At 50.1% G+C, this 15318-nt stretch overlaps 1 protein-coding gene across 9 annotated transcripts in view; it reads right to left on the bottom strand.

Annotated features, from left to right (window-relative positions):
• FAM178B (family with sequence similarity 178 member B) overlaps positions 1-15318 on the bottom strand; it is a 114267-nt gene that overhangs the window by 72911 nt on the left and 26038 nt on the right. For all 9 annotated transcript variants that reach the window (XR_006200633.1, XM_042932073.1, XM_042932074.1 and 6 more), the window contains 3 exons: positions 14302-14409; positions 8857-9009; positions 1831-1936 (listed from right to left, as the gene is read on the bottom strand). Coding sequence is in view for 8 of the 9 variants with exons in the window: in XM_042932073.1 (XP_042788007.1) it covers positions 1831-1936; positions 8857-9009; positions 14302-14409 (367 nt within the window). In the remaining variant the exon portion in view is untranslated. The remainder of the gene's footprint in view (positions 1-1830; positions 1937-8856; positions 9010-14301; positions 14410-15318) is intronic.

Here is a 15318-nt window from a genome sequence, read left to right as displayed (position 1 = left end):
CTTCTATCCCTATACTCTGTAGCAGGTACTCGAGCCATGCCTGGGAATGAATGAATATATAAATGCTACTTGTTACTAGAAGAAAATATGTTCCAAGTGGAAAGAAAACCAAAACCTCCAAAGTGAAATATCAGAGTCCATCATGATAAGGCCCATAGTGTGGCCACATGAGTGGCCACATGGTCACTGTGCTTGGCAGACGTCAGCTGCCCTGCTCCTCCTTCCCTCTCCGGAGACAAAGATGTTGGGCAGAGTCTCCCCCAGAAGGCTCCCAGGGCCAAGTGCACCCCTTTCATTTATCTGGCTTAAAGCCGTTGGGAGAGGGAGAGCTTTTGTTTCTCCTCCTGAAGATGGAGAACAAGAACCTCTGAGCTAACATCATCCCTTCCGGATGACGTCCAGGCCTTGGGCAGAGTTGTGCTGTGACCATAAGGACAAGGCAGGTCACAGGAATTCCTCATTTAATCTTCACATGGGACAGTTGGTCCCAGTTTACAGAGTAAGAAACTGAGGCATAGAGATGACACTAAATAACCCGCCCAAGGTCACAGGGGAGTAGTGGCAGAGTTGGAACTCACAGCTAGTGCCTGTCTGGCCTCAGGGCTGGGTCCTCTGTTCTATGGCCCCCTGCTGAGGTGACCAGGTGGGAGAAGAGATAGGGCAGGGCTCGCCCACTGCTCGCAGGCTGACTGATAGGGAAGGCACCCCATGCCGTGTCAGGGTCACACAAGGACCCTCTGTGGGCGACGTCTCAGATGGATTCTTTGTGTCTCCCAATGCCTGATTGTGCATTCTGTCATATACTGTGCAAGGAGCAAAGAGAAACTGCACTGACAGGAGGCAGAGAATAATGGCTGCACTGTTCCCTGTTATTGGCCCTCCAGTCCCCACTGGGCCTGGGGGAGGGGCAAGGGCATCAGCCACACACTGGGGCCCCAGAAGCTGAGGGTGTCTTTTTCCTCTGGGGCAGGGAGGGAGGTGGAAAGGATCCCAGAGGGAAGAGGAGAGAGCAGGAGGGCCTTTTCTGGAAGGCAGCCAGTCTGCCCAGGCAGAGGAGTTCCTAGAACAATCCACCCAGCATGGTGGCTCTAATTTACAGCTGGGGTCCAGGCCCCAACTGGCAGGAACGGGACCAGCTGGAACTTGTGACCTGCCCATCCCCAGGCAGGGATGGTCCTGGGTGGGTGCCAAGGCCGGCACCCTCATGCCTTGCATTCAGATGACAGCAGCTGGTTCCAGGGCTATCCCTGCTGGGTTCTGTCTTTCTCAGGGCAAAGGTTTCAAGCCCAGGGCAGAACGCATGTACCCCCAAGGCAAAATGTTCCAGTAGCAAGAAGGGAAGAAAGAAGAAGACAGAGCAGCTGCTCTAGACTTCTCCAGAAACCCTAAACTCCACAGAGAGAGCCAAATGTTCAAACACTGGGGCACACCTAGCTGTAAATTCATGATGGCCCTCACATCTCCACAGGCACTGCAAGGCTACTTGTGGGACCAGGGCCAGGACCTGTGACTTGGGAATACAGAGGAGCCTGGACACAATGGAAGCACCTGCAGGGTAGCAAGTAGTCAGGGAGAGGCCTTCTGGTGGCTCAGGCAACACCCAGTGAGGCCCACACTCTAGGGGGAATGGAGTGAGACCATGAGCTGGTCCCTGAACTCTGTGATGACTGTCATCATAGCTCTCCTCCCTCTTTTTGGCAGACTGGGACAGACCAAGCAGCACCCAAGGCCAGAAGAAGGAAGTGCCCACCCCCACCCCCCCATGCAGTCCTGACTGGGCTGTTCGGCCAGCATGCTCCCGCCACCTAGTGGCAGGTCTGTGCTCCTCACCTGGAAGAGCCACTGGAGCAGGGGCACAGGGCAGTCGGGGGTGTGTAGGTAGAGGTTGCTCAGGAGGCCACTGCGCAGGAAGGAGAGCTGCTGGGCCAGTGGGCAGCTGCGGAGACAGAGGAGTGAAGTTAGGGGAGGCCTCCACGCAGCCAGCCTGGCAGCCTCCCTCAACATGCCTGTCTCACGAAAGCTGCGGGGGATTTCCATATTTCAGCCTTACCAGATGCCAGAATCACATCAGTAACTGCTATGGACAAAAACGCTTGGAGCCCTTGATGCCAGGAGCTGTCAGAAGGAAAAACAACCCACACCATCACCAGAATCATTTGCTCTCCATGAACATCTCTCAGTGTTTTAAACATATGAATGGATGGTACATTTTGTCCTTTCCATTTGATGGAGGGGAAAACTGAGGTATTTACCAAGGTTGCAAAGAGGCTCTGTGTCGAGATGAGGAGTCACCTCTTAGCCAAGGGCCTGGGCTGCAATGGGCAGACAGAATTACCCTCGGGGCCCACGTGGGACCAGCGTCTGAGATCCAGTTACACAGAGCGTTTCTGACCTGTCTTGTGTTTTTCCGAAACAAAGGACACCTGAGAAGATGGGAAAATAACAGAAAGAGGCCCAAGATGGAGACATTCTGGGAAGGAAATAACAAACACGGGTGTCACAGAAGATTCTCCAGGAACCATGTGAGTGAGGAGCAGAGTCAAGGTGGGGGGGGGCGGGGATGGCACTCAGGCATACGGGACCCTGTGGGGCTACAGGAAGCTCTCAAAAATCAAACTGCCAGCATGGAGAGGAGCCTAGCTTTGAATACTCTGTGGCCCTGGTAGACCATCCAGACAAACAGGATCCCAGGTCCCTATAAAACGACTTGAACTGTTTCACGTGGCCGTAGGGCCTCTGGTGGATGGTGCTTTCAGAGTCACTTCGGAGGGGCTGGCTGGGTTTCACCACCCTTCCTGGGTACCCCCAGGGAGGCTGGGTTTGGGGTAGGGTTCTCTGACTCTCTGCATTTTGTGAATGCTCCTTTGCTCTCTTGTTCTAGATGATGTCTCAAAGGCGATGAATATGGATTCCAGGAAATGAAAAAGTAACTTCATGTCTGTTCTCCTTTTTAATGGCCAGATCCATGCAAAGAACATTTCAGATAACTCTATTTCAGTCAATTTCAGATGACTCTAGATAGAAATTTCATCGGTAAGCCCAACCTTCTTCTCCTTTTTAAAAAGGACATATTTTAATCTGCCAGGAACAGAATGCTCCAAAAGAAAGATTCTTGTCTGAGCCAAGTTGCTGTCTCTTTGAGTATGTCCAGGCAATTTACAAATTGTATATATTTTTTTCCAAAATATTTAAGTTCAGGGGAGAAAGTGGCTTTGTTCCTATGTCTGTGAAGCTGACCACTCAAAAATAGACCTTTATTTGTACATACAAACACGTGTGCACCCCAGGGCTGCTGGCACACTCTGCTCTAATTCACGTGCTCGGTCACACAGACACTTTCATGGGCTGACCCCACAATGCACGCATGGTTCAAGCACAGCACCCCGAACACAGACAATAACCAAGTGAACAATGCCTGGAAGACCTCACAGATTGACACGTCCTGGCCAGGAGCCATGTGGCAAGGAGGCTGGTACTCCGGAACTCTAAGGAGACTCTGGCTCTGGCATTCTGCTCAGGGGGCACCCTACCAGTTTCTCAGTAGGGGAATTGATTGTACAAGCCCTTGTTGGCTCAGATCATCACATTTCCAACTGCTGCTCTGAGGGAGAGATACCCTCTAGTTACAAGGTCTCCTTTTTCGGCTCTGCCAGCCTCCCAGCAGCCTAGTATCTGCCAGAGAAAAGATCAGGCTGCCTTTGAGTTCGCTGTTGCCCAGTTAGGTTTAGCCTATAAGACAAGGAGCAAGAGATAGGCAGAAAGGGCATGATCCAGCTGTGCCTTGAAAGGAATGGCTTTCAAGGAATTCTGTGCTTAGAGCTATGTGAGAGGCAAGGAATCTCCTGTGTAAGCTGGATCACAAGCCTAGTGTGTGCACGCTCGGTGAGGGCAGTACTGCTTCACCTCGGTGAAACCATGAGCCCTCTCCCTTCAATGGCAGGGATAAGGCTGATTGTGCAGACACTGCCCCGGATCTGTGATCTGCGGCAGGAGGGGGAGCCTGGAGGAAAAGGGTGGGGAAACTAGGTGTATGTGCCCAAAGCTCATGCAGGTTACAGAAAGGTTACAGAATCAATTTTAAATTTGTGAAAATACCCACTTCATGTCCGCAAGCCAAGAACACTGACCCTGGGTCCAACTGGGTGCCTTTGCCTGCTACAAAGCCAATCCTAAATTGGAAGTTATCCTGAGACTGTCAGAGGACCTGGGAGTGAGAAGGGGAGGGACAGAGCCTCCTGGGCAGCACATGCCAAGCAGGCCTGGCTGGGTGAGAAGCCCCAGCTGTCAAGTCTGAGGATCCCTGTGACAGGTTCCCACCTGGGATAAGAAGTAGCCACAGCCAGAATACTGTCCAGCCACCTGTGGCAAGGCAGAGGAACAGAAGGAAGCAGGGGGGGTGGGGAGGAGTTTGGTGGTGGTGGAAATTGAGGGGAGGGGATTAGCCGAAAAGGGGAATCACACAAAACAAAGGACCAGCTTGGGTCAACACGCTGGGCTCCTGGGCAGAGTTGTGACCTTCTACTTGGACTGTGTGTTCCCGATAACGCCTGAGTACACATTCCTCTAGCCTCTATATCTTCATCCATTTTTTGGGCAGCAGTCCCAGAGGACAAAGGATCTAAATGCGCTGGGAATCCCAAGTGATGGCAGAGGGATAAGTACCAAGTGTAGTTATTTACACAGCATCAGTTTCTGTGTCTTTGCCAAGTTCTTCAAATGCAAGTTTAAGTCAAATGCCTCAGGAGAACAGAAAGGAATAATGGTCAGAGCCTTCATCCTTGCTCTTCCTCTTTTTCTTTCTTTCCTTTGTTTAAAGATGAGTGAGCACCCTCCAAAGGCAGAAGTCCAGGGATCCCAGCAACCACCCAGCTGGCTGCTTCCGCTGGCTCTTTACTTTTGGGGGCAGCCGAAGCCAGTTAGGCAGCTCAGCCCCATCCATACTCCGTAACTGCTGGATTTATTTCACCCAGGCTACAACCCTGGCATGCCAGTGAGACAGGGAAACCAAAGGGACCCCATGAGGAAGAAAGGTGTTTTTTTCCTTTGCTTCTTATCCTGTTTCTATCCTTGCTAGGACCTGCACCCCCACCTCACTTTACACAGGCCTTGTAATGCAAATAGCTTACGGCCTCCCCGTAAGGGACCAGGAGTTAATGATTCTCTAGAACAAATAACACCTAAGGAAGGACCAGGTGAGAACTGAGGAAGCTATCATATGCGTATTTCAGACCTCCGGAGCTAGACATCTGGAAACCAAGGCCCCTTGGCTCCAAGGAATAACACCTGGGCCCTCATCTTTGTTCTAACTGGTTCCTGGATGTTTGAGAGGACACATACATCAGACCACTGTCCTCAGTAAAAACCCCAGACTCTGAACAAAGATGAGACTCCTGCTCTTTTTCTTTTCCAGTCTTCCAGACGCTCCGATCCTCTCTCTCTCTCTCTCTCTCTCTCTTCAATAAACTCTACTTTCACCTTCTGCTGGCTCATGTTTGATTTCCACCCTGCGTGAAGCCAAGGACTGTCTTGGCTGGTTCTGCGACCCACCCCTTCCTCCACCCCCCAGGTCCTTGGACCAAGCTTGCTGGCATCACCAGGAAGTAGAAGAGGTCCTAAAACAAGAGGCCTCAGGGAGATCCACTGCACAAGCCCATTTACATCTACAGGGCTCAGACCAGGCCTCCTCCTCCTGCCTGCAGAAGTGTTCACGGAAGAAGGGCTCCCTGAGTATACACTGTGATCACCTCACAGGAACAATGGCAGACACACTCTGAGGACACTTCTGACACTCCTGCACACTCTGTGTGGGCCCAGGTAAGGCCACGAACAATTCAGCAGGCAATCTCCACCCTTCCCATGGAGTTTGCCCTGGCCTCTGAGCTGCATGTGGGCATAGGTCCCAATGCTTCTCCCCTTAGGGGTGATCAGATTTCTTTTTGAACTGCTGTCAAGGGAGGGAAAGGTTCAGCCCCTGGTACCAACTTCTGCCATAAAGGCATGTGACTTTGGTTCCAAGGAACTGACCTCCGAGGTCATACATCCAGCTGGGTGATGACGAGAGAGAATCGTCCAGGCCAGCTCCAATCCTGGGGCTGTGGGCGCCAGGAGATGGGCTCTTGTGCATAAACCTGTGTGGATGCAGCCCGGGAGAAAGGCCTGGAGCCCACACACTGAGGCTGCCCGCACTTGCCTGGCAATCTGTGCCAAGATTCCCCACTTCATACAGTGGGGAGGAAGATGATGTCCCTCTCCACAGAAGGGTAAGGAGACGTGGATCTATTTCAAGAAGTGGCTTTTAAAAGTCGCATTCACTTTTTTCCCTAAAACCTCTCCTGTTAAGAACAAAACATGTTCATTTAGAAAGTTCATAAAATGCAGAAGAATATAAGGAAAATAAAAGTTACCTGTAATCTCACAAAGTGCTAGCTTTTTGTGTGGCAAAAAATCGAACCATATTGTCTCTTGAGAGATCAAGTAACCTTTTATTCTTCCTCCATTTTAGTGTTTCCGGCTGAGCACAGTGGGGGTAATTATTGAACCACTATTTCCCTCTCTTGTGTCTGGGCTTGAAGTCCTTGGCACAAGTAGGAAATAAAAGATGGCCCCAAGGCTAAATGGTGACCTTCAGGAAGTGGCCCTTACCCACTGCGTAGCAGGGGCCACCTGACCTGACCATGTGTAAGGCGGAGGGCATTCCTCCAGAAAGGCCCTCGGCTCCAGTGGCTGGCAAAGCCATCTCAACTGAGCTTCATTAGCATACTTGGGGGAGGAGGGTCTGAATTCCTCACTCCAGGGAGGCTGGCCGGCCACCTGGCCCCATTTGGCAGGGCTGCCGGGGCTCCCGTGTCACTGCTGCATGGGCCATCTCGTCTGTCAAAACACTTCCTGCTGGCAGTCCAGTCTGGGACAGGAAACATGCTGTCCACACAGACCACAGCCGGCTGAGGCAGCTCTGTGAGACGCCTTCCTCTCTCCTCCCCTCTCTCCTGTTCTTTCCCCGCCATTCTCCCATCCTCCGCCCCTCCCCTTTCTCCTGTGCCACTACTCTTCTTCTTTTCCCACAACCCCTTGTTGTTTCTTGTTTTCCCTTTTCATCATCCCCTTTATTAGACACCTTTTCATCACGGCAATGTCAGCCTTTACCAATATGCAGATAGACACTCAGGCCCAGTCGCCTCATGGCACATCCGGGGCCACATTTCACACAGTTATTTGTGTATAAAGATGTTTTCTACCACACTGCTTACAGAAAGGTTGGAAGTAACATATATGTTGAGAAAAATGAGGAAAACGGTTAAACATGTTGGGGCATCAATGCCATACAATATTATTTCACCATTCACGTCATGACTAATTGAGACATTTGGCCTTGTTTGAATATCATATAATACACATTTTGAAGACAACTGAGGAAATCTGAACACTGACTAATATTAACGGTATGAAGAATATGTATTTTTTAGGTGTAATAATGGCATTTAAGTTATATCTAAGGGTAGTCCTGAAAAAAAAAAGGTAGAGTCTTATCTTTTGACACAAACTGAAATACTTACAGACTAAAGTATATGTGCCTGGAATTTGCTTAAAAATAACCCTGAGGAGATGGCTCACCTGGCTGGCTCGGTTGTTAAACATGCAACTCTTGATTCAGGTCACAATCCCAGAGTCTTAGGACGAAACCCTGCATTGGGCTCTACGTTGAACATGGAGCCTGCCTGGGATTCTCTCTCTCCCTCTCCCTCTCCTCCTCCCCTGCTCACTCATGCTTTCATGCTCTCTCTCTCTAAAAAAATCCTGAGGGGACAACGTTAGTGGGCACTGGTTGAGATGGAACAAGATTGGCTTTGAGTTGACTGTTGGAAGTTGAGTGATGAGTATATGGAGAATTATTATACTGTTCTCTCTACATAAAGTATGTAAAGCTTGAAACTTCCCGAGATAGAAAGTTTTAAAGGAAAGACATCAAAATGCTGTTACCTTTATATTATGAAATTAGATGGGTTTAGAATTAATGAAATAGACATAGGAGCCCTAAATAGCTGGAAAAGACAACAAAACTCCTGCTTTCAAGAAATCACAGGGATAGCTCAAGTTCTGTGCTCCCTGCTGGCTGGTGTGGGTCCCGTGGACTCCTCTCCATCCCCTTGGCCACCAAGGCCCAGCAGGGCACTGGCCTCATAAGCATGAGTGGACAGCCACTGCACTGAGTCCTACGGGCTTTCTCTCTTATTCTTAGATATATGGATTCACAACTGCAAGTGTTGAGTGTTACTGTAGTAAAGTTTCAAAATTCCCTTAAAAAGCAACACAGGCAGTGGCTATGTGAGAATGAACGTAAATTTCCTTCCACAGAGGAGAGCAACGGGGCAGCTGTCCAATGTTAACACAGTGTGCACTTATGGCCGGGGACAAACTTTTCACCATTAGCATTGCACACTGACTGAAGGGTGGTGTCTCCAATGAGCAGATGGAAATGACGACGATGTGCTCTGGAAAACTGCTGGATGGCCCAGAAAGTGGCTCCAGTGTTGATGGAGACAACCCCAAAGGCAGGTATGGTGAGTCTGACTAAAGTTGTTCCATGAAACTGGGGTGTGGGAGAGGAAAAAGCAGTATGAATAGGGAAATACACAACTTACCTAGTATTTGCTATAATACAGTCTTTTTCAAAGTATGTGCATCTAAATCAGTAAATTAAATGTTATAAGTAGACATGTGTGACCGTTTCATCTATATCCCTGAAAACAGACGTATCCAAATTGGCTAAAACACGGCTTTGAATTTCCTCATTTGGGGCAGTCCTAAACACTGGGCTCCATGAGGGAGAAGGCCTGGCCATGCCATGCTGACATTTACCTGAGGAAGAGCCCTTCCAGGTGGCTACGTGGCTTCAGGTGTGAACAGTCCAGGATGCAATACAGGGGATGACGCCTGGGTAGAAACACGGTTTCACCGGGATGTACTGGTGGGATGACCTGTAGTGACATGGAGAACCTCTCCACCAGCATCCTGCCAAAGCAAGGAGCCAGAGAGCCAAGGGTCAGGAGGCACACCTGGTCTGCAGCATAGAGGGAGGCCGGGAAGGCCTGCAGGTGCCCCTGCCCCGCAGCCAGGGCCTGGTGGAAACAAGACTGGGGGGGAGACAGCGCCACCTGCTGATAAAGAAGGAGCCTATGAGATGCAGACCAAGGAACTCTGCCATCCCACTCTCTGTCATGCACCCCAATCCCTTGCTTGGGACATTAGTCCAGGAGCCAGAAGTCCTGGTCCCAAACCTAGCCCCACCCATTGGCTTTGTTCAGCTCAAACTTTCACTGAGTGCCCATGATGTGTAGGTGCCAGGTGCTGAAAGATGAGTCAGTCGTGGGCTGCCACTGCACGCCTAACAGAAAGGTAAACAAAATCACCACAATAGCCTTCAGCAAGTGGGCCAGCCACAGAGCTGCCTGCATGGTGCTGCCAGGGGCAGAGGAGAGAAGCTTTGGGTGCAGCCAGGGTCAGGGAGGGCATCTGCACAGTGAAGGAGCCTGGACTCTTCTTCTGGGGCACCAGTCCTCAGGCTTTTGTGATCAGGAGCAGACCCCAGGGAGGTCTGCTAAAATGCAGAGTCCTAGGCCCTGCCCTGCCTTGTGAGTCTGATTAGTAGATCAGAGCTGGGTCCCAGGGACAGGGAAGGAACAGAAAGAAGAGGGGACACATTCTAACTCTATAGGGAGAGGGAAAAATTTTCAGGATTTAACGACCCATTTAAGAGGGAATAGTGGGTGAAAACAGCAAGTTTCAGATAGGAAGTGTGTACGTGTGTGTGCATAGATATACACGCAGACATATGCACACACACATTCTTAGACACATTCAACAACCCACATGCATCTGATATACCCAAGTATGAGCTGGAGTCATCCCTAGGGAACAGGATTGGGGGGAGGGATAAGAGGAGACATTTCCTGTTTACTTCATACAACTGTGTTCTGCTTGATTTTTGTAGAGATATAACAGATACACAACACACATTTAACAACAATAATAGCAGCCAAATCAAACAAGCTACAAGCACTGCATCCCCTCCTCTTACTGGAGGATGGCCTGAGCCCTGACAGTGAACTTGGAGGGGGGACAGCACTTGGGGCTCCCGTCAGGGTCTGGGACGCGAGCAGCTGGCACTGGAAGTGGAGCAGTGTAGCTGGCAGCCCACCGCTCCCCAGATGAAATCTGTCTCACTTTCTGGCCAAGTGACCCAAGAAAAGGTGCTGACGCACGTCATAGGCTCATCCTGAGGATGAAGTGACACAACGCATGGAAATGACATGAAAATACCAGGGAGATTCTGATCCTGGAGCCTTTTGCAAGCAGCCTCTGCAAACCATCACACAAATGGTAAAATGATCTTCTGTTTTGTTAATTTCTTTGCCATTATGAGTATTTACGGCTTAGGTTGTTTTTGTATTTTAAAAAAAGTACAAATTATTAAAAGTCTTTAGGAATTAGGCTCATCTGTAAAAGGGTCTTAGCCCTATCCCCCAAACGATCATACAAAGGGACTTTTGTGATATTAAATATAATGTATGTGCATTAAGAGTTCTGAGATGAGTCTTCCATGTCTAATTGGAGATTTCCTGTGCAGCCCCAAAGAAAGGATAAAGGATGATGTTGTAGTTTAAATATTCCCCCCTCCCCTGCCCCAGCACACATAAGGTCTTTTAACTTTAAGAAATAGAGAATGTAGGATGGCATCTATTCAAGATGCAAGCCAATCCTTAGAGCATGAGGGGATGTTCTGGCTCTGGAAGCTTGTGGGGGTCTCTTCTACAACGGGCATCTGTGGCAGTCATGTGACTCCTGGTCACAGACAACTGTTCTAACAGATGGTGGCTGGCCCCCAGCCCCAGCCTCACCCCTTCCAGACCCACATCTCTCCTTGGCCCCATTCACGGACGGAAGAGGCTGCTGGCTTTGTGTATCAGTGAGTAATTTTCTTTGAAGCAGAATGTTGAACTGTCCCATCAAAAATGATCCCACATCAAAACAACCACCTCAAAGTAGCTGTTGTCAAAAAGGCTTTCTCAAAGTACTACTTGAAAATGTCATGTGCCCAGAAAATCATCAGCGATTTCAAAGCCTGGAACACCTGGCTTAAGCCAGTTCCCCAGATAACTCCCTTCTGTGGGGAATTTCAAAACATCCAAGCCACGACTTCCAGAATCCTTCACTAGAAAGGTGAAAAGCAAGAATAGTTAATTCTTGCTATAGAGATTTTTAAAGAGGTTCAAAACGTTTCATTCCAAGGCGATCTATCCATTGAGTAGGACATCTGGGAACAAATCCGTAAGTCCCAACTTAGACAATTGTGTTTATCACTTATGTTGCCACCAAGGCACTCTTGTCCAAAGAGGCCTTAGCCCAAACCCAGTGGCTCCATTCAGTCTCCACACTCCACCACATCTGCCCTTTTGGGTTCACCATGTGACTTGCATGACATCCTTTCTCTGGGTCTCTAGGCAGCATGTGAGTAGCTCTCTAACTATCTGGGATGGCTGTTCAAATCTGAACACTCACAGATTTTCACAGTGGAAAGTAAAAGTTAAGAGGCAGGGGTCCTCCCAATCAAGGCCGTGGGTCAGCAAACTACAATCTGTGGCCAACTCCTGCCCATTTCTGTAAACAAGGTTTTATTGCAACACAGGCATGTTTATTCATTTATGCATTGTCTATGGGAGCTTCCCTGTTACAACAGCAGAGTTGAGTGGTTGCAACAGAGAGTGCATGGCCCTCAAAGCCTAAAATATTTACTATTTATGAACACAGAATTTGCTGATCACTGCTCTAGCCCAGAGATGACTATCAGAAAAACTTGAGAAAAAAAAAAGCACACAGCCAGACAAGGTACTGCTCATAACCATGTCTGGGCAACAAAAGCAATGTAAACCATTTGGAGATCCTAAAATGGAGGCCCCAAAGGAGTCTGTATGTTATCACTCAACATTCCCTTAGTAAGTGGAGGCAGAATGCGAACTTAAGAGTACGCATGAAAACTTGACCTATCATTGCTTAGACCAATGCTTACTAACATAACTCAGGCTGACAGAAAAAGCAAAGCCTGAACAGGCAGATGCTCCAGGGCATGGTGACCAACTGCCTGCAGCCACATGGTCACATGAGGTGACCTCATTCCCTCAGACTCCACCCCAGCCCCTCCTGGAAACTGGGTTCCTGAGGAAAGGAGGGAGGGAGGAAGGCGGGGGGGTGGGGGGGGGGAGGAAGAAATGAGAGAGGGAGAGATGCAAGGGGGGGAAGGAAGAAAGCAAGAAAGGAAGAAAGGAGGGAGGGAGGGATGGAAGGAAGGAGGAACCAAGTAAAAGAAAGACATACAGAAAGATCTATTCTGACTTCATTTCCCCCTTCAGCTACTGTGCATTTTTCTCTTCCCACCTCTCCTCTTGTTCTCCTGTGGGACTATTCCAGTTAGGTTCGTCCCCAGCAACCCACCAGAGCTGCTTTTGTCAAGGTCACCATGACCTCTACATTGTGCCCTTGGGTCCCTGTTCTTCTCTCTATACACTCGCTCCCCAGGTGATCTCATCCAATTTGTGGCTTTAAACATCACCTACACATGGTGCCTCCCAAGCTTGCCTCTCCAGATGAGGGTATTCAAGCTGTCTCCCTGGTCTCACCTCTGGGATCCCCCAAATGAACTCCTGATCCCACAACTGCCCCACCCCAGCCTTCGTCACTTAGTCTTCCCCAAGTTAGACAACTCCAAACTTCCAGTTGGTCAGGCCCAATCCTAGGGGTCCCTTTCAGCTCCCCTCTTTCTCCCATACCCTCCCCATCCAGTTCACCAACAAATCCTCTCAGTTCCACCCTAAGAATATATCCAGAATTTGCCTACTCCTTAACCCCCCCACCCTCAATCCCAGCCACCCTCACTTCTCAAGATTACTGCCATGGCTCATTTGCCTGTCTTTCTTCTTCTGCCCTCGCCACACCCCACCCCCATGCTCCCCAGTCTATTCTTTTTTTTTTTTTTTTTTTTTTAATTTTTTTTTTCAACGTTTTTTATTTATTTTTGGGACAGAGAGAGACAGAGCATGAACGGGGGAGGGGCAGAGAGAGAGGGAGACACAGATTCGGAAACAGGCTCCAGGCTCCGAGCCATCAGCCCAGAGCCCGACGCGGGGCTCGAACTCACAGACCGCGAGATCGTGACCTGGCTGAAGTCGGACGCTTAACCGACTGCGCCACCCAGGCGCCCCAGTCTATTCTTGACACAGAGGCAGAGGATCCTGCTTGGAGCAGTGGCGGCCGGCTCACACAGGGAAAAAGCTCAGATGTCAAGCCCACCCTTATTCTCCCTGACCTCCTCTCCCCTGCCCTGCCCTCCCCTCCAAGGCTGCAGGTAAGTTCCCCCTGCAGGGCCCCCAGAGCTGCTTCGCCCCTCCTTCTTAGGGCTCTGCCAGAAGCCAGTCAGCTGCTCACCGAGGCCTTCCCTGACCCTCAAGCACAACCTCAGGCCTTCCACACTCCTTATACCACCTCTCTTTCTCCTTTCTCCTGAGCACTCGTCACCTATCTTCACTCAGAAGGGCAGAGATTTCTGTCTGGTTTTGTTTTTGCTGAATCCCAAGGGTCTGTAGAAGAGCCTGGCACAAAGCTGGCGTTAATAGATGCTTTCTGGCTGGCTGGCTGGACAGGTGGATAGATGGGTGGCTAACAGGGTACCCTGAAGATGGATTCAACTGTGGTCCCTCAGCATCTCTGAGACACACTGGTTCAGGTAACACCAGCCCACCCCCAGCCAATGGCCCAGTTAAATCATGGCCAGCAGACCCCTGCCCACATGACAGTACTGACAAAAGCCATCTTCTTTTCTCCAGACAGGGGAAGATGAAAAATGTCATATGGCCATATCCTCCCCTTGAAAGACAGTTTTCTCTTAGACTGTAGTTTTGTGCAGTTATTTTCCCAAGAGATCTGGTTCTATAAATCTGAGCAGACAACCGGGGCAGAGCAGGCTGTGTTTTTATATCTCCATGTCCTCAAAGGCCCCCACTGGATGCTGACACACAGTAGGTAATCAAATATTTCTGTAACCAATGAATGAATATAAGGGTTTTTTGGGTTTTTTTTTTTAAATGTAGGTTTAAGAAAAGGAGGCAGCTTGATAACTCATAAATGTACACAAATTGCTGGTGAACTGTCTAAAACCGAGAGCCAGTTGACAATCCTGTGCCTTGAGAGGTGGCCCCCGCCCCCCCCAGAGTGGATGGGCCCTTGTCCCTTCCTGTGCCCACTACCCCCCACCTGTGCTCAGGTGTGAGAGGCGCCTCATCTTCAGCCAGATCCAGGGAGTAGAGGTCAGGACAATCATGCAGAAGCAGCTTCTCTCGCTCCTGCTCTAGGGCCTGTTCCCTGCAGAGAGATGAGAGCCAACAACAGAGGTCAGCGCTGTCCCCAGTCATCCAACCCTGATACTGGGTTAGGCCTAGGAATGGGGGCCACGGCCCTGGACTCCTGCATAAAGGCCTTCAATGTTAGATTTGGACGGGGCAGGGGAGAGGCATCACGTTGCATCCATTGCGCTCTCTCTGAATAAGCAGATAAGAGCAGACAGGCCTCAAGGAAAGTTTTCACCACACAGCTTCAAACATGCCTCTGTTTGTGTGCCTTGTTTTGGATTTGCCCACTTTTTAACACATCAAGGCCTGTGCCTAGCTCCTTCTCCTCCTCCTGGGGTCGGGCCACACTGACCTGGAGAGGTCCCCAGGTTCATGGCTCCCAGAGCCCCTGACACATGGCCTGCCTCTCCAGCGCCAGGGGCAGTTTTCCAGGTCCTGCTCATTCCCTTCCTCTCCCTACCCTGTGGCCTCTAGCCCCAGAGGTCGGTTCCCACCACAGCCTGCATACCTACCATTATCTTGCTAGATACCTGACTCCCTCACCTCCCTCCTGCCCTAACCACACTAAACTCCCAAGCAGGTACAAGTGCATCCTTCGGCCTTCTGGATCCTTGCTTCCACAACAACCAGGGAGCCTCCCCAGCCCTTGTCCTCCCCCTCCAGGTGCTCGCCCTGACTTTCCCCAAAGGTCCTCAGTTCCTAAAGATTTCATCTCCAGCCCAGGCCACTGTCTGGAGTTCAGATCCTCCTAGCCAGCCACAACTGGATGATTTCCAGCTGAATGTGCCCAGGATCCTTTGAAGCCACACGTCTGGGTCTGAATTCCCTTCCACACAGGTCCCAGAGCCCCAGCCACCCAGGTCAGCAGATTCATCACAGCCCTACCACCTTCCTCCCAAGACCCCACCCAATCACTATTCAC

This window comes from Panthera leo, chromosome A3 (assembly GCF_018350215.1).
Source record: "Panthera leo isolate Ple1 chromosome A3, P.leo_Ple1_pat1.1, whole genome shotgun sequence".
In the NCBI taxonomy this organism is placed as follows: Eukaryota; Metazoa; Chordata; class Mammalia; order Carnivora; family Felidae; genus Panthera; species Panthera leo.
Note: the sequence above shows the minus strand (reverse complement) of the source record. Positions and strands in the feature narration are given on the sequence as shown.